This window comes from Lithobates pipiens, unplaced genomic scaffold, assembly GCF_037356315.1.
Source record: "Lithobates pipiens isolate NorthernLeopardFrog02 unplaced genomic scaffold, aLitPip1_a1.2 Scaffold_35, whole genome shotgun sequence".
Lineage (NCBI taxonomy): Eukaryota > Metazoa > Chordata > Amphibia > Anura > Ranidae > Lithobates > Lithobates pipiens.
The window spans coordinates 6,689,284-6,707,887 of record NW_027507811.1 but is presented as its reverse complement, the minus strand read 5'-3'; the positions used below and the strand labels follow the sequence as shown (position 1 = coordinate 6,707,887).

The following is an 18,604-nucleotide window of genomic DNA, read 5'->3' as shown; positions in this document are numbered from 1 at the left end:
AAGGACACGGCGGGCCCGCTCCTTAATAACCTGCCATTCTTCACACAGAATTTGGATCAAGCGATCAAGTTTACGACCGATCTGAATTGGAATCGTTCACCGAAAATTTTGGAATTGGTTTGAAAACTCATTTACCATTGTCATTTGGAGATTCGGATACTTTTGGAATAAGCAAAAAATGTCATCTGAATTTAGATTCGGTCCAAAACGAATTGAAACATGTCTAGTTTGATGGCACCTAGCGTCCTGCAGGTGGCGACATCAAACCCATGCTTCATGGAGATCTGGCTGTGTCCTTCAATGACGGGGGAAGAGAAAAAAGTATGTACAAGGATGAAGATTACAAAGATACAAAAGAAACCAAAACGACACACAAAGGCTTCAGCCATCTGTGATGAAATAAAATGTGATAAAAAAAAAAGAGAAATAAACTTTTCCCATATTGGGCAGTGAGGTTTATCCCGCTGGCAGAATCACGTTGACGTTCCATCAATTCGTCGTGTTTAGAACTGGCTTTGTGGAAATCCCTCTGTCCATATCTCATACTCCTCAATTTGATGAAATATGGATGTGGGTAGTATTCTAACCCTTGGCTAATCAACTCTAGGGGGGTGTTCCTTCCTCAGGCCCAAGGGTGGTTCTTGCCTCCTGAAATGGTTATATGGACCTGCTGGAAATCAGGGATGTCATTTCCAACATCAGTACCCGAGTCCGCAAGCCGGCTACCGTCATATCCGTAATATCCCACCACCTCGAAAAATTGAATTTCACCTCCGTACTGCTCTCTCCTTTATAATAAAGTCTCCACTTACCCGGTGATGTGAGGGGCGGCTGATTGTCCATCGTGACATCCTTGTGTACTTCAGGAAACTCCCTCATCACACCATACTCCCCATCCTCCTCTTTATACTCTTCTTTAACCACAACAGTATTATATTCCTTGAGGTTTCCACTCTGAATATAGAATAAAACATTCATTGTTTGTAACAAGCACGCTTGTGTATAAATCAGAACTATCATTGATTGCTCCTCGTCTACCTGATAATGGTGGGGGATGGTGTGACCTTCCTGTGTGGAATCCCGGGAATACAGAGGACGGGGACATCTCTCTGGTGGGTTCCCATTACTGGATCCATCTGTAGGAAACACACACACTGACTGAATACATTGTTTCTATGTGTTTATCAGATGATGGGGGATCTAGGTGGACCTTCCATACTGATCTAGAAATATATTACGGCTCACCTGTGCTGATCTCTGTAGGAGTGTCCTCCTCTATGAATGTCCTCGTCATTCCAGCCTCCTCCGTATATTTCAGATCATCCCTCACATACGTCTCTTCTACTTCACCCACAACTTTCATGCTGATCAAATCTTCACCCTAAACCAAGAAAATGATAGAAAATATCTTGTAGGATCCATACATCATCTCCACAAGTCATTTTCTAGATCAGTGATTCTCAACCAGGGTTCCTCCAGAGGTTGCTAGGGGTTCCTTCGGCATTGGGCAATTTCTGCCTCTCAGATATGTTCCCACTCACACCATTGGTCTTTTTAGCTATCTGTAAGGAGGTAATTCTCCCCAATGACCACAAGTGTAAGAACCATTCTTCCCAATGACCACAAGTGTGAGGAGCATTCTTCCCACTGACCATCACACTAATGTATCATGAGTTGTAGATTTCTAATTTTTAGCAGGGGGTTCCCTGAGACCGGAGAACTATTTCAAGGGTTCCTCTGTGTTGAAAAGGTTGAGAAAGGCTGGTCTAGATGTTCCATCCCACCAACCTGATCTTCCTGTGTGGAATCCCGGGAATACAGAGGACGGGGACATCTCTCTGGTGGGTTCCCATTACTGGATCCATCTGTAGGAAACACACACACTGACTGAATACATTGTTTCTATGTGTTTATCAGATGATGGGGGATCCAGGTGGACCCTCCGTACTGATCTATAAATATATTACGGCTCACCTGTGCCGATCTCTGTAGGAGTGTCCTCCTCTATGAATGTCCTCATCATTCCAGCCTCCTCCGTATATTGCTGATCATCCCTCACATACGTCTCTTCTACTTCACCCTCAACTTTCATGCTGATCAGATCTTTATCCTAAACCAAGAAAATGATAGAAAATATCTCGTAGGATCCATACATCATCTCTACAAGTTTTTTTTCATGTTCTAGATCAAGGGGTCTCAAACTGGCGGCCCTCCAGCTGTTGCGGAACTACAAGTCCCATCATGCCTCTGCCAATGGGAATCATGCTCGTAACGGTCAACCTTGCAATGCCTCATGGGAATTGTAGTTCTGCAACAGCTGGAGGGCTGCCGGTTTGAGACCCTTGTTCTAGATACTCCATCCCACCAACCTGATCTTCCTGTGTGGAATCCCGTGAACACAGAGGACGGGGACATCTCTCTGGTGGGTTCCCATTACTGGATCCATCTGTAGGAAACACACACACTGACTGAATACATTGTTTCTATGTGTTTATCAGATGATGGGGGATGGGTGGAGCCTCCGTACTGCTCTCTCCTTTACAATAAAGTCTCCTCTTACCCGGTGATGTGAGGGGCGGCTGATTGTCCATCATGACGTCCTTGTAGAGATCCTTGTGTCCTTCTAAAGACTCCCACTCCTCCATGGAACGGTTCGGTCGCCACGTTTTCTTCAGATGTGGCGCATTCCCGCCAGTGGACTTCTCACCTCATCAATCTTTCCTAATGGATTATATAACTTTTTTTTTTTTTTTTATAGGTGTGAGAAATGGTGGAGATTTGGATGCCTTTGTCTTGAATAGGATGAAAAAAAAATGTATTATTTTATTCTATATATGTGTGTATCATCATCTGCTGGAGATAGAAGACATCACAGTGACTATGGAGGAAGAGGATGGATATGACGGGGAGGGGGAGTTACTGGGTGTAAATGATATCGTATTACCCCCCCTCTGCTGCCAGTTCCAGCAATGTCTCCTCTCTACTTCCTCCCGACTCAACTCTGACCTGGAACTATTTATACCTGACATCACTTCCTGTCTTTCTTCGAGACTTCCTGTCCTGTATAGTATAAATGAGAACACCACCTTGTGGAGACCAGAGGAAGTGCGTCCCTGAGAAACATCTCGTAGTGTGAACGCGGCCTTGGGCTGTACGTTTTTTTTGTACTGTATATCCTGTATAGGACACCGGGAATGTGTACCGGACGGCAGATTTATTCCCCAAGTATCTGAGTGGTGGTCCCTTTAAGCATAGCTCCCAACTGTCCCTGATTTCGAGGGACTTTCCCCCTCATTTGTCCCTCATTAGGTTCTGATCCATATAGTTGTATATAAAATACACTTTTTATCTTTCAAAAAGTGTTTTTCCCAGCGCTAAACCTTTCAATTTCTAATTTCTAAAATCCTGCATTTGTACACTTCAAAAGCCAATATAAAGGAAAAGTAGCGGTTAAAAAAAAGTCCTTGTGGATTTAATTAACCTTATTTTTTTGGTTAATTCTCCTTTAACCACTTGCTTACTGGGCACTTAAACCCCCCCCTCCTGCCCAGACCAATTTTCAGCTTTCAGCGCTGATGCACTTTGAATGACAATTGCGCGGGCATACAACACTGTACCCAAATGAAATTTTTATCATTTTTTTTCCCACAAATAGAGCTTTCTTTTGGTGGTATTTAATTACAGCTCGGAGTTTTATTTTTTGCTAAACAAACAAAAAAAGATGTAAAAAAAAATCATGTTTTAATAGTTTGTTATAAAATTTTGCAAGCAGGTCATTTTTCTCCTTCATTGAAGTGCGCTGATGAGGCGGCACTGATAGGCTGCACTGGTGGGCACTGATAGGCTGCATTGGTGGGCACTGATAGGCTGCATTGGTGGGCACTGATAGGCTGCACTGGTGGGCACTGATAGGCATAGTTAAGGCGGCACTAATAGGCACAGATAAGGTGGCACCGATGAGTACAGATAAGGCGGCACTGATGGGCAAAGATGGGCACAGATAAGATTGCACGGATGGGTGGCACGCATGGGTGGCACGGATGGGTGGCACTAAGGGGCACTGATAGGTACCACTGATAGATGGGACTGATGGGCACTGATAGGTGGCACTGATAGGTGGCTCTGATAGGTGGCACTGCTGGGCACTGATGGGCGGCACTGATGGGCACTGGTAGATGACACTGATGGGCACGGATATGTGGCACTGGGGTGCAGCACCTTTGTTGAGGCAGATTGTGGGCACTGCTGGGTGGTACTGCTGGGTGGCACTGTGAGCACTGCTGGGTGGCACTATGGGCACTGCTGGGTGGCACTGACGGGGGGCACTTATATTTTATTGAGGTGGCACTTGCAGGGGGCAGGTGGGCACTGGCAGGGCTGGCCGTGATCGGGACTGATGTCCCGATCACGGCCGCCGGTGATCGGCTCTTTTTTTTCTCCTCGCGCTGTCAGCGCGAGGAGGAATAATAGCCGATTACCGGCTCCGTTATATCACATGATCAGCTGTCATTGGCTGACAGCTGATCACGTGATAAGGGGGTCGGGATCGACCCCTTGCTCGGATCGGTGATCAGGCGAGTCTCATAGGGGCGCCCCACAGGGGGCCCGCAGGCCGCTCGTGCACGGGACGACGTCAATAGACGTAGTCCCGGCAAAGGAGGTGGGCACGGGTACGGCTACAGCGCGGGTCTCAAGTGGTTAAGGGGGTGTGGCAGGGGGACGTGTCCTATGCAGGGCCGGATTAAGAGCATCATGTGCTTGGTGCTGAGGATTTTGGTGGGCCTTTTACTGGGCACCCTTCTGCTTTCCAAGAGCCTGTGCTGGCATGCGCCCAAACTCAAAAGTGTGCATAACACTAGGGAAGCCTGGCATTTGATTTGCCAAGTTTCTGTAAGGGCCGTGCATTGGCGTGCATTCTGAGTTGAAAAAGTGCAGCTGTGCAGGCCTAACACTATGGAAGCCCCAGACTTATGTAAGAGCCCTGCATTGGCATGCCCCAGGCTTCTATTAGGACTGTTCATGCAGTGCCCATTATCAATCCCACCACCCTGCCCAGGCGGTGCATGTGGAATGCAGGGCTTGTCAGGGCAGATCTCTTCCCGTTGACCCATTGCTTTCCATGTCCTTTTTGGGTGGCTGGGCCTATATTAAGGTAGGGGCTTGGAACTGCAGCTCCAATAGCCCCTATGTTGATCCAGCCCTGGTCCTATGCCTACATACATTTGTTAGTAGGTGTCCCTCATTCCCATCTCAAAATGTTGGGAGGTATGCCTTTAAGTGGGACAGTTTAAAGACATTGTTGAGTTCTAAGGGGTTCTCTCCCGTGCAGGGTGAGGGGTTCTAGGTACTGTTGCCACATCATCCCTTTAAAATCAGGACAAATATTAATTACACAAGTTCTGTGGGTTGATTAACCACTTCAATACCGGGGGGGCACTTAAACACCTTCCTGCCCAGACCAATTTTGAGCTTTCAGCGCTGTCGCATTTTGAATGACAATTGCGCGGTCGTGCTACACTGTACCCAGATGAAATTTTTATAATTTTTTTCCCACAAATAGAGCTTTCTTTTGGTGGTATTTGATCACCTCTGCGGTTTTTATTTTTTGCTAAACAAATAAAAATATACCGAAAATGTAAAAAAAAAATTTTTTTTTTTGTTTCAGTTTCAAAACTTTGCAAATAAGTAAGTTTTCTCCTTCACCGATGGGCACTGATGGGGTTACACTGATGGGCAATGATAAGGCGGCACTGATGGGCACCGATGAGGTGGCACTGATGAGGCGGCATTGATGGGTGGCACTGATGGGCGACACGGATGGGCACTGATAGGTGGCACAAATTGGCACGGATTGGCATGGATGGGCATGGATAGGTGACACAGGTGGGCATGGGTTAGGCGGCACAGGTGGGCATGGGTAGGCGGCACAGGTGGGCATGGGTAGGCGGCACAGGTGGGCATGGGTAGGCACTGATAGGCGGCACAGATGGGAACTGATAGGCGGCATTGTATTTTAATATATTGTACTAATGGATGCCAATCAATAATGCATGCCAATCAGTGATGCCCATTGTGGGCACTGATTGGCATCCATTATGGGCACTGATTGGCATCCATTGTGGCACTAATTGGAATCCTTGGTGGTCTAGGGTGGCATACCTTGTCCTTGGCATCCCTGGTGGTCTGGTGGCGTCCCTGGTGGTCCAGTGTGGGCATCCTCGGGGGGGGGCTGTGCTGATAATCGATCAGCACAGACCCCCCCTGTCAGAGGAGCAGCCGATCGGCTCTCCTCTACTCGCGTCAGACAGACACGAGTGAGGAAAAGCCGATCACCGGCTCTTCCTATTTACACTGTGATCAGCCGTGATTGGACACGGCTGATCACGTGGTAAAGAGTCTCCGTCGGAGACTCTTTACCGAGATCGTAGTTGCGGGGTGGTCAGACTAAGAGCCCGCAACAACGATCGCCGCGATGCCCGTCCCCGGGGGCGCGCAGCGGCTCATAATCCTGATCACGTCATATGACGTCCGGTCAGGATTATCAAACCACTTTGCCGCCGTCTATTTGCTATAGGGCGGGCGGCAAGTGGTTAAGGTGGTAATTAAACTCACGGTGCATTATCTGCATTAAATCAGCCTCAGAACTCATGTAATTCATATGTGTCCTGGATTAAAGGGATGAGGCGGCGACCCTAGTTCCAGGGTGATCTGGTTGAAGTACTCTCTGGATTGATAAGTTCTTATTTGGGACCAGGTATTTAAGAGGTTTGAAGAGTTTTGAGAGGGGAGAACCTCCAAAACCTGATTACTGGGACTCTAGTCCTGAAGGGACAGGAGGAAATCAGCACTTATGGGGTTTTCATAGATAGGAAAGATCTGGAGAAACTACTCTTAATTCAGCTATACAGTATAAGAACGATCTCCCCAAATCCTTCAAAAGGGTTGAGGCGAGAGTTTTCTCTGCAGTCGAAATGGTTTTTCAAATTCTTCACCCCCTGCCACGCTCCAAGGGTTCAATTTTCTTCAGTTGAGGTATTTTTTTCTTCTACTCCTGTTTTGGATAAAATAGTAGATGCAAAAGTCTACTAAGGGTCTTACTTCTGTGACATATAGGACATTGTTAGGACATTGTCCCATTCGATCCAGGGTTGGGTGGGAACAGGATCTTGGTCCTATCCCTGAAGATACTTGGGACAATTATCTTTGATCATCCCCTTGCCGTTTCTCTTGCTCTATCACATAGACTATTACCGCGTACACGCGACCAGACTTTTCGGCGGACTTGGTGCAGGCCAGTCAAGTTCCTCCACCCAGGGCTGGACTGGGACAGAAATTTGGCCCTGGACTTTGTCCAGACCGGCCCACTTACATTTTGAGTGTCCCATCAGCACTCCCTTAGATCCGAGTGTCCCATTACCAGCCCTCTTATATCAGAGTGTCCCATCAGCACCCCCTTACATCAGAGTGTCCCATCAGCACCCCCTTACATCAGAGTGTCCCATCACCAGCCCCCTTACATCAGAGTGTCCCATGAGCAGCCCCCTTACATCAGAGTGTCCCATCACCAGCCCCCTTACATCAGAGTGTCCCATCAGCAGCCCCTTTACATCAGAGTGTCCCATCAGCAGCCCCCTTACATCAGAGTGTCCCATCACCAGCCCCCTTACATCAGAGTGTCCCATCAGCAGCCCCTTTACATCAGAGTGTCCCATCAGCAGCCCCCTTACATCAGAGTGTCCCATCACCAGCCCCCTTACATCACAGTGTCCCATCAGCACCCTCTTACATCAGAGTGTCCCATCAGCAGCCCCCTTACATCAGAGTGTCCCATCAGCACCCTCTTACATCAGAGTGTCACATCAGCAGCCCCTTACATCAGAGTGTCCCATCAGCACCCCCTTACATCAGAGTGTCCCATCAGCAGCCCCCTTACATCAGAGTGTCCCATCAGCAGCCCCTTTACATCAGAGTGTCCCATCAGCAGCCCCCTTACATCAGAGTGTCCCATCAGCAGCCCCCTTACATCAGAGTGTCCCATCAGCAGCCCCCATACATCAGAGTGTCCCATCACCAGCCCCCTTACATCAGAGTGTCCCATCAGCAGCCCCCTTACATCAGAGTGTCCCATCACCAGCCCCCTTACATCAGAGTGTCCCATCAGCACCCCCTTACATCAGACTGTCCCATCAGCACCCCCTTACATCAGAGTGTCCCATCAGCAGCCCCTTTACATCAGAGTGTCCCATCAGCACTCCCTTAGATCAGAGTGTCCCATCAGCACTCCCTTAGATCAGAGTGTCCCATTACCAGCCCTCTTATATCAGTGTCCCATCAGCACCCCCTTACCTCAGAGTGTCCCATGAGCAGCCCCCTTACATCAGAGTGTCCCATCAGCACCCCTTTACATCAGAGTGTCCCATCACCAGCCCCCTTACATCAGAGTGTCCCATCAGCAGCCCCTTTACATCAGAGTGTCCCATCAGCACTCCCTTAGATCAGAGTGTCCCATCAGCACTCCCTTAGATCAGAGTGTCCCATTACCAGCCCTCTTATATCAGAGTGTCCCATCAGCACCCCCTTACCTCAGAGTGTCCCATGAGCAGCCCCTTTACATCAGAGTGTGCCATCAGCAGCCCCTTTACATCAGGGTGTCCCATCAGCAGCCCCCTTACACCAGAGTGGCCCACTGAGCCATCGGCCCACCAGGAAACTCCCGGTAGTCCCGATGGCCAGTACATGCCTGCCTCCACCCCAAACTCACTCATCCATGTCTTTATGGACCTTGCTTTGTGCACTGGTCCAAATCATGTGGTGGGGGGGGATTATGGTGTGGGGGGGTTGTTTTTTCAGGGGTTGGGCTTGGCCCCTTAGTTCCAGTGAAGGGAACTCTTAAAGCGGTTGTAAACCCATTACAACCACTATAACGTACAGGTAAGCCTAGATTAAGGCTTACCTGTAGGTGCAAGAAATATCTCCCACGTTAGTGGCGGCGGAATTACTTACCCGAGATCGAAGCCCCCGCATCAGCCGTCGTTCGCCTCCTCCGACGCCACCATCTATCCCGGAGTGACTTACGGTTATGGCGGCTCCGGCGCTGTGACTGGCTGGAGCCGGGATACTAGCTCATTATGCCTTTGTCTTGCAGGGTGTATTTTTTTTTTAGAGGCTTTACTTCCTCTTTAACCACTTGAGACCCGCGCTATAGCCGAATGATGGCTACAGCGCGGATCTCCTTTTCCGGGACTACGTCTATTGACGTCATCCCGTGCACGAGCGGCCTGCGCGCCCCCTGAGGGGCACGCGCGGCGCGCTCTGTGATCGGCGAGTCTACGAGACTCGCCTGATCACCGATCCGTGCAAGGGGTCGATCCCGACCCCTTATCACGTGATCAGCTGTCAGCCAATGACAGCTGATCATGTGATATAACAGAGCCGGTAATCGGCTGTTATTCCTCCTCGCGCTGACAGCGCGAGAAAAAAAAAAAGCCGATTACCGGCGCCCGTGATCGGGACATCAGTCCCGATCATGGCCAGCTCTGTCAGTGCCCACCTGCCCCCTGCCAGTGCCCACCTGCCCCCTGCATTGCCTGCCTGAATAAAAAATGTGTCCCCCCTGTCAGTGCCACCCAGCAGTGCCCACAGTGCCACCCAGCAGTGCCCACAGTCTGCCTCAACAAAGGTGCTGCACCCCAGTGCCACATATCCGTGCCCAGCAGTGCCGCCCATCAGTGCCGCCTATCAGTGCCACCTATCAGTGCCACCTATCAGTGCCCATCTATCAGTGGTACCTATCAGTGCCCCTTAGTGCCACCCATCCGTGCCACCCATCTGTGCCATCTTATCTGTGCCCGTCTTTGCCCATCAGTGCCGCCTTATCTGTGCCCATCGGTGCCGCCTTATCTGTGCCTATTAGTGCCGCCTTAACTATGCCTATCAGTGCCCACCAGTGCAGCCTATCAGTGCCCACCAGTGCAGCCTATCAGTGCCGCCTCATCAGCGCACTTCAATGAAGGAGAAAAATGACCTGTTTGCAAAATTTTATAACAAACTATTAAACATGATTTATTTTTTTTATTTTTTTTGCATCTTTTTTTGTTTGTTTAGCAAAAAATAAAACTCCGAACTGTAATTAAATACCACCAAAAGAAAACTCTAATTGTGGGAAAAAAATGATAAAAATTTCATTTGGGTACAGTGTTGTATGACCGCGTAATTGTCATTCAAAGTGCATCAGCGCTGAAAGCTGAAAATTGGTCTGGGCAGGAGGGGGGTTTAAGTGCCTAGTAAGCAAGTGGTTAAGGCGTCAGCATACCAAGACATTTTGGACAATTTCATGCTCCCAACTTTGTGGGAACAGTTTGGGGATGGACCCTTCCCGTTCCAACATGGCTGCCTACCATAGGACTCCATGGATTTTTCCTCTTTTCCTTCCAGTAATAAAAGTGGTGCTACATCATTTTCTGTGTCTTGGCACAATGAATATGATGATGATGATGATAAAAAAAAATATTTTTTTTTTCATTGGAATAAAATAAATAAAATATTTTGTGGTTTATTGTTCTCTAGTGATTGTATGATGGTTATGTATTTTTCATCCGTGTGAGGTAAGGCTTCCATTCTCTGCAAATGGACGTATTTCCCCACATGGATGAAAAAGTGAGGTGTATTTTTTCAGACGTGTGCGGTAAGGCTTCTATTCTCTGGAAATGGAGACATTATCCTACATGGATAAAAAAAAAAAAAAGAGAAGTGTATTTTTGCAGCTGTGTGAAGTAAGGCTTCAGTTCTCTAAGAAAGGAAGCATTACCCCAAACAAATGAAAAAGTGAAGTGTAGTTTTCATCCGTGTGAGGTAAGGCTGCCCTTCTCTGACAATAGACACATTACTCGTGTATAAAAAAAGCGAGGTGTATTTTTTCAGCCATGTGAGGCAAGGCTGCCTGTGAATGGACACATTACCCCACACAGATGGAAAAGTGAAGTGTAGTTTTCATCCATGTGAGGTAAAGCTACCTGTGAATGGACACATTACCCTACACAGATGGAAAAGTGAAGTGTAGTTTTCATCCATGTGAGGCAAGGCTGCCTGTGAATGGACACATTACCCCACACAGATGGAAAAGTGAAGTGTAGTTTTCATCCATGTGAGGTAAAGCTGCCTGTGAATGGACACATTACCCCACACAGATGGAAAAGTGAAGTGTAGTTTTCATCCATGTGAGGTAAAGCTGCCTGTGAATGGACACATTACCCCACACAGATGGAAAAGTGAAGTGTAGTTTTCATCTGTGTGAGGTAAGGCTTCCATTCTCTGAGAATAGACACGTTACTCCATGTGGATAAAAAAAGCGAGGTGTATTTTTTCAGTCATATGAGGCAAGGCTGCCTGTGAATGGACACATTACCCCACACAGATGGAGAAGTGAAGTGTAGTTTTCATCCGTGTGAGGTAAGGCTGCCCTTCTCTGACAATAGACACATTACTCGTGTATAAAAAAAGCGAGGTGTATTTTTTCAGCCATGTGAGGCAAGGCTGCCTGTGAATGGACACATTACCCCACACAGATGGAAAAGTGAAGTGTAGTTTTCATCCATGTGAGGTAAAGCTACCTGTGAATGGACACATTACCCTACACAGATGGAAAAGTGAAGTGTAGTTTTCATCCATGTGAGGCAAGGCTGCCTGTGAATGGACACATTACCCCACACAGATGGAAAAGTGAAGTGTAGTTTTCATCCATGTGAGGTAAAGCTGCCTGTGAATGGACACATTACCCCACACAGATGGAAAAGTGAAGTGTAGTTTTCATCTGTGTGAGGTAAGGCTTCCATTCTCTGAGAATAGACACGTTACTCCATGTGGATAAAAAAAGCGAGGTGTATTTTTTCAGTCATATGAGGCAAGGCTGCCTGTGAATGGACACATTACCCCACACAGATGGAGAAGTGAAGTGTAGTTTTCATCCGTGTGAGGTAAGGCTGCCCTTCTCTGACAATAGACACATTACTCGTGTATAAAAAAAGCGAGGTGTATTTTTTCAGCCATGTGAGGCAAGGCTGCCTGTGAATGGACACATTACCCCACACAGATGGAAAAGTGAAGTGTAGTTTTCATCCATGTGAGGTAAAGCTACCTGTGAATGGACACATTACCCTACACAGATGGAAAAGTGAAGTGTAGTTTTCATCCATGTGAGGCAAGGCTGCCTGTGAATGGACACATTACCCCACACAGATGGAAAAGTGAAGTGTAGTTTTCATCCATGTGAGGTAAAGCTGCCTGTGAATGGACACATTACCCCACACAGATGGAAAAGTGAAGTGTAGTTTTCATCTGTGTGAGGTAAGGCTTCCATTCTCTGAGAATAGACACGTTACTCCATGTGGATAAAAAAAGCGACGTGTATTTTTTCAGTCATATGAGGCAAGGCTGCCTGTGAATGGACACATTACCCCACACAGATGGAGAAGTGAAGTGTAGTTTTCATCCGTGTGAGGTAAGGCTGCCATTCTCTGAGAATAGACGCGTTACTCCGCTAGGATAAAAAAAGCGAAGTGTATTTTTTCAGCCATGTGAGGTAAAGCTGCCTGTGAATAGAAACAATACCCCACACAGATTTAAAAGTGAAGTGTAGTTTTCATCCATGAGAGGTAAGGCTTCCATTCTCTGAGAATAGACATATTACTCCACATGGATAAAAAAAGCGAGGTGTATTTTTTAAGCCATGTGAGGTAAAGCTGCCTGTAAATGGACACATTACCCCACAAATATAGAAAAGTGAAGTGTAGTTTTCATCCATGTGAGTTAAGGCTTCCATTCTCTGAGAATAGACACGTTACTCCATGTGGATAAAAAAGCGAGGAGTATTTTTTCAGCCATATGAGTCAAGACTGCCTGTGAATGGACACATTACCCCACACAGATGGAAAAGTGAAATGTAGTTTTCATCCATGTGAGGTAAAGCTGCCTGTGAATGGACACAGTACCCCACACAGATGGAAAAGTGAAATATAGTTTTCATCCGTGTGAGGTAAGGCTTCCATTCTCCGAGAATAGACATATTACTCCACATGGATAAAAAAGCGAGGTGTATTTATTCAGCCATGTGAGGTAAGGCTGCCTGTGAATGGACACATACGATGGAAAAGTGGAGTGGATTTTTCATCCATGTGAGGTAAGGCTTCCATTCTCTGAGAATACACACATTAATCCAAGTGGATAAAAAAAAAGTGAGGTGTATTTTATTTCAGCCATGTGAAGTAAAGCTGCCTGTAAATGGACACATTACCCCACAAATATAAAAAGGTGAAGTGTAGTTTTCATCCATGTGAGTTAAGGCTGCCTGTGAATGGACACATACGATGGAAAAGTGGAGTGGAGTTTTCATCAGTGTGAGGTAAGGCTTCCATTCTCTGAGAATAGACACGTTACTCCATGTGGATAAAAAAAGCGAGGTGTATTTTTTCAGTCATATGAGGCAAGGCTGCCTGTGAATGGACACATTACCCCACACAGATGGAGAAGTGAAGTGTAGTTTTCATCCGTGTGAGGTAAGGCTGCCATTCTCTGAGAATAGACGCGTTACTCCGCTAGGATAAAAAAAGCGAAGTGTATTTTTTCAGCCATGTGAGGTAAAGCTGCCTGTGAATAGAAACAATACCCCACACAGATTTAAAAGTGAAGTGTAGTTTTCATCCATGAGAGGTAAGGCTTCCATTCTCTGAGAATAGACATATTACTCCACATGGATAAAAAAAGCAAGGTGTATTTTTTAAGCCATGTGAGGTAAAGCTGCCTGTAAATGGACACATTACCCCACAAATATAGAAAAGTGAAGTGTAGTTTTCATCCATGTGAGTTAAGGCTTCCATTCTCTGAGAATAGACACGTTACTCCATGTGGATAAAAAAGCGAGGAGTATTTTTTCAGCCATATGAGTCAAGACTGCCTGTGAATGGACACATTACCCCACACAGATGGAAAAGTGAAATGTAGTTTTCATCCATGTGAGGTAAAGCTGCCTGTGAATGGACACAGTACCCCACACAGATGGAAAAGTGAAATATAGTTTTCATCCGTGTGAGGTAAGGCTTCCATTCTCCGAGAATAGACATATTACTCCACATGGATAAAAAAGCGAGGTGTATTTATTCAGCCATGTGAGGTAAGGCTGCCTGTGAATGGACACATACAATGGAAAAGTGGAGTGGATTTTTCATCCATGTGAGGTAAGGCTTCCGTTCTCTGAGAATACACACATTAATCCAAGTGGATAAAAAAAAAGTGAGGTGTATTTTATTTCAGCCATGTGAAGTAAAGCTGCCTGTAAATGGACACATTACCCCACAAATATAAAAAGGTGAAGTGTAGTTTTCATCCATGTGAGTTAAGGCTGCCTGTGAATGGACACATACGATGGAAAAGTGGAGTGGAGTTTTCATCAGTGTGAGGTAAGGCTTCCATTCTCTGAGAATAGACACGTTACTCCATGTGGATAAAAAAAGCGAGGTGTATTTTTTCAGTCATATGAGGCAAGGCTGCCTGTGAATGGACACATTACCCCACACAGATGGACAAGTGAAGTGTAGTTTTCATCCGTGTGAGGTAAGGCTGCCATTCTCTGAGAATAGACGCGTTACTCCGCTAGGATAAAAAAAGCGAAGTGTATTTTTTCAGCCATGTGAGGTAAAGCTGCCTGTGAATAGAAACAATACCCCACACAGATTTAAAAGTGAAGTGTAGTTTTCATCCATGAGAGGTAAGGCTTCCATTCTCTGAGAATAGACATATTACTCCACATGGATAAAAAAAGCAAGGTGTATTTTTTAAGCCATGTGAGGTAAAGCTGCCTGTAAATGGACACATTACCCCACAAATATAGAAAAGTGAAGTGTAGTTTTCATCCATGTGAGTTAAGGCTTCCATTCTCTGAGAATAGACACGTTACTCCATGTGGATAAAAAAGCGAGGAGTATTTTTTCAGCCATATGAGTCAAGACTGCCTGTGAATGGACACATTACCCCACACAGATGGAAAAGTGAAATGTAGTTTTCATCCATGTGAGGTAAAGCTGCCTGTGAATGGACACAGTACCCCACACAGATGGAAAAGTGAAATATAGTTTTCATCCGTGTGAGGTAAGGCTTCCATTCTCCGAGAATAGACATATTACTCCACATGGATAAAAAAGCGAGGTGTATTTATTCAGCCATGTGAGGTAAGGCTGCCTGTGAATGGACACATACGATGGAAAAGTGGAGTGGATTTTTCATCCATGTGAGGTAAGGCTTCCATTCTCTGAGAATACACACATTAATCCAAGTGGATAAAAAAAAAGTGAGGTGTATTTTATTTCAGCCATGTGAAGTAAAGCTGCCTGTAAATGGACACATTACCCCACAAATATAAAAAGGTGAAGTGTAGTTTTCATCCATGTGAGTTAAGGCTGCCTGTGAATGGACACATACGATGGAAAAGTGGAGTGGAGTTTTCATCAGTGTGAGGTAAGGCTTCCATTCTCTGAGAATAGACACGTTACTCCATGTGGATAAAAAAAGCGAGGTGTATTTTTTCAGCCATATGAGGCAAGACTGCCTGTGAATGGACACATTACCCCACACAGATGGAAAAGTGAAGTGTAGTTTTCATCTGTGTGAGGTAAGGCTTCCTTTCTCAGAGAATAGACACGTTACTCCACGTGGATAAAAAAAAGCAAGGTATATTTTTTCAGACGTGAGGTAAGGCTGCCTGTGAATGGACACATTACCCCACACAGACGGAAAAGTGAAATGTAGTTTTCATCCATGTGAGGTAAAGCTGCCTGTGAATGGACACAGTACCCCACACAGATGGAAAAGTGAAATATAGTTTTCATCCGTGTGAGGTAAGGCTTTCATTCTCCGAGAATAGACATACTACTCCACATGGATAAAAAAGCAAGGTGTATTTATTCAGCCATGTGAGGTAAGGCTGCCTGTGAATGGACACATACGATGCAAAAGTGGAGTGGATTTTTCATCCATGTGAGGTAAAGCTTCCATTCTCTGAGAATACACACATTAATCCAAGTGGATAAAAAAAAAAGTGAGGTGTATTTTATTTCAGCCATGTGAGGTAAAGCTGCCTGTGAATAGACACATTACCCCACAAATATAGAAAAGTGAAGTGCAGTTTTCATCCATGTGAGTTAAGGCTTCCATTCTCTGAGAATAGACACGTTACTCCATGTGGATAAAAAAGCGAGGAGTATTTTTTCAGCCATATGAGGCAAGACTGCCTGTGAATAGACACATTACCCCACACAGATGGAAAAGTGAAGTGTAGTTTTCATCCATGTGAGGTAAGGCTGCCTGTGAATGGACACATTACCCCACACAGATGGAAAAGTGAAATGTAGTTTTCATCCATGTGAGGTAAGGCTGCCTGTGAATAAACACATTAGCCCACACAGATGGTAAAGTGAAGTGTAGTTTTCATCTGTGTGAGGTAAGGCTTCCATTCTCCGAGAATAGACATATTACTCCACATGGATAAAAAAGCGAGGTGTATTTATTCAGCCATGTGAGGTAAGGCTGCCTGTGAATGGACACATACGATGGAAAAGTGGAGTGGAGTTTTCATCCATGTGAGGTAAGGCTTCCATTCTCTAAGAATAGACACATTACTCCACGTGGATAAAAAAAGAAAGGTGTATTTTTTTCAGCCATGTAAGGTAAGGCCGCCTGTGAATGGACACATTACCCCACAAATATAGAAAAGTGAAGTGTAGTTTTCATCCATGTGAGTTAAGGCTTCCATTCTCTGAGAATAGACACATTACTCCACATGGATAAAAAAGCAAGGTGTATTTTTTCAGCCATGTGAGGTAAGGCTGCCTGTGAATGGACACATAAGATGGAACAAAGGAGTGTAGTTTTCATCCATGTGAGGTAAGGCTTCCATTCTCTGACAATAGACACGTTACTCCATGTATATAAAAAAAGCGAGGTGTATTCTTTCAGCCATGTGAGGCAAGGCTGCCTGTCAATGGACACATTACCCCACACAGATGGAAAAGTGAAGTGTAGTTTTCATCCGTGTGAGGTAAGGCTTCCTTTCTCTGAGAATAGACGCGTTACTCCATGTGGATGAAAAAAGCGAGCTGTATTTTTTCAGTCATATGAGGCAAGGCTGCCTGTGAATAGACACATTACCCCACACAGATGGAAAAGTGAAATGTAGTTTTCATCCGTGTGAGGTAAAGCTGCCTGTAAATGGACACATTACCCCACAAATATAAAAAGGTGAAGTGTAGTTTTCATCCATGTAAAGTAAGGCTGCCTGTGAATGGACACATTACCCCACACAGATGGAAAAGTGAAGTGTAGTTTTCATCCGTGTGAGGTAAGGCTTCCATTCTCCGAGAATAGACATATTACTCCACATGGATAAAAAAGCGAGGTGTATTTATTCAGCCATGTGATGTAAGGCTGTCTGTGAATAGACAAATACGATGGAAAAGTGGAGTGGAGTTTTCATCCATGTGAGGTAAGGCTTCCATTCTCTGAGAATACACACATTAATCCAAGTGGATAAAATAAGTGAGGTGTATTTTTTCAGCCATGTGAGGTAAGGCCGCCTGTGAATAGACACATTACCCCACAAATATAGAAAAGTGAAGTGCAGTTTTCATCCATGTGAGTTAAGGCTTCCATTCTCTGAGAATAGACACGTTACTCCATGTGGATAAAAAAGCGAGGAGTATTTTTTCAGCCATATGAGGCAAGACTGCCTGTGAATAGACACATTACCCCACACAGATGGAAAAGTGAAATGTAGTTTTCATCCATGTGAGGTAAAGCTGCCTGTGAATGGACACAGTACCCCACACAGATGGAAAAGTGAAATATAGTTTTCATCCGTGTGAGGTAAGGCTTCCATTCTCCGAGAATAGACATACTACTCCACATGGATAAAAAAGCGAGGTGTATTTTTTCAGCCATGTGAGGTAAAGCTGCCTGTGAATAGACACATTACCCAACATAAATGAAAAAGTGAAGTGTAGTTTTCATCCATGTGAGGTAAGGCTTCCTTTCTCAGAGAATAGACACATTACTCCACGTGGATAAAAAAAGCAAGGTATATTTTTTCAGACATGAGGTAAGACTGCCTCTGAATGGACACATTACCCCACACAGACGGAAAAGTGAAATGTAGTTTTCATCCATGTGAGGTAAGGCTGCCTCTGAATGGACACATTACCCTACACAAATGGAAAAGTGAAATGTAGTTTTCATCCATGTGAGGTAAGGCTGCCTGTGAATGGACACATTACCCCACACAGATGGAAAAGTGAAATGTAGTTTTCATCCATGTGAGGTAAAGCTGCCTGTGAATGGACACAGTACCCCACACAGATGGAAAAGTGAAATATAGTTTTCATCCGTGTGAGGTAAGGCTTCCATTCTCCGAGAATAGGCACATTTCTCCACATGGATAAAAATGCAAGGTGTATTTTTTCAGCCATATGAGGTAAAGCTGCCTGTGAATGGACACATTACCCAACACGGATGAAAAAAGTAAAGCGTAGTTTTCATCCGTGTGAGGTAAGGCTTCCTTTCTCCG

The 18,604-nt window shown here is 45.5% G+C and overlaps 2 protein-coding genes across 2 annotated transcripts in view; both read right to left on the bottom strand.

Annotated features, from left to right (window-relative positions):
• Positions 1-1,196, bottom strand: part of LOC143955640 (uncharacterized) — a 54,519-nt gene extending 53,323 nt beyond the window's left edge. The window contains exons 1-2 of the mRNA XM_077465743.1: positions 1,039-1,196; positions 813-954 (exon numbers count right to left, since the gene is read on the bottom strand). Of these exons, the coding sequence (XP_077321869.1) occupies positions 813-879 (67 nt within the window). The 5' untranslated portion in view covers positions 880-954; positions 1,039-1,196. The remainder of the gene's footprint in view (positions 1-812; positions 955-1,038) is intronic.
• A 38-nt stretch (positions 1,197-1,234) lies between these two features.
• Positions 1,235-3,724, bottom strand: LOC143955462 (uncharacterized). The gene is made up of 5 exons (XM_077465505.1): positions 2,561-3,724; positions 2,370-2,446; positions 1,975-2,110; positions 1,789-1,865; positions 1,235-1,381 (listed from the first exon to the last, which is right to left on the bottom strand). The coding sequence occupies exons 1-5, from the start codon at positions 2,643-2,645 to the stop codon at positions 1,235-1,237; spliced, it is 522 nt and encodes a 173-aa protein (XP_077321631.1). The 5' UTR covers positions 2,646-3,724.
• Between the last annotated feature and the right edge of the window lie 14,880 nt (positions 3,725-18,604).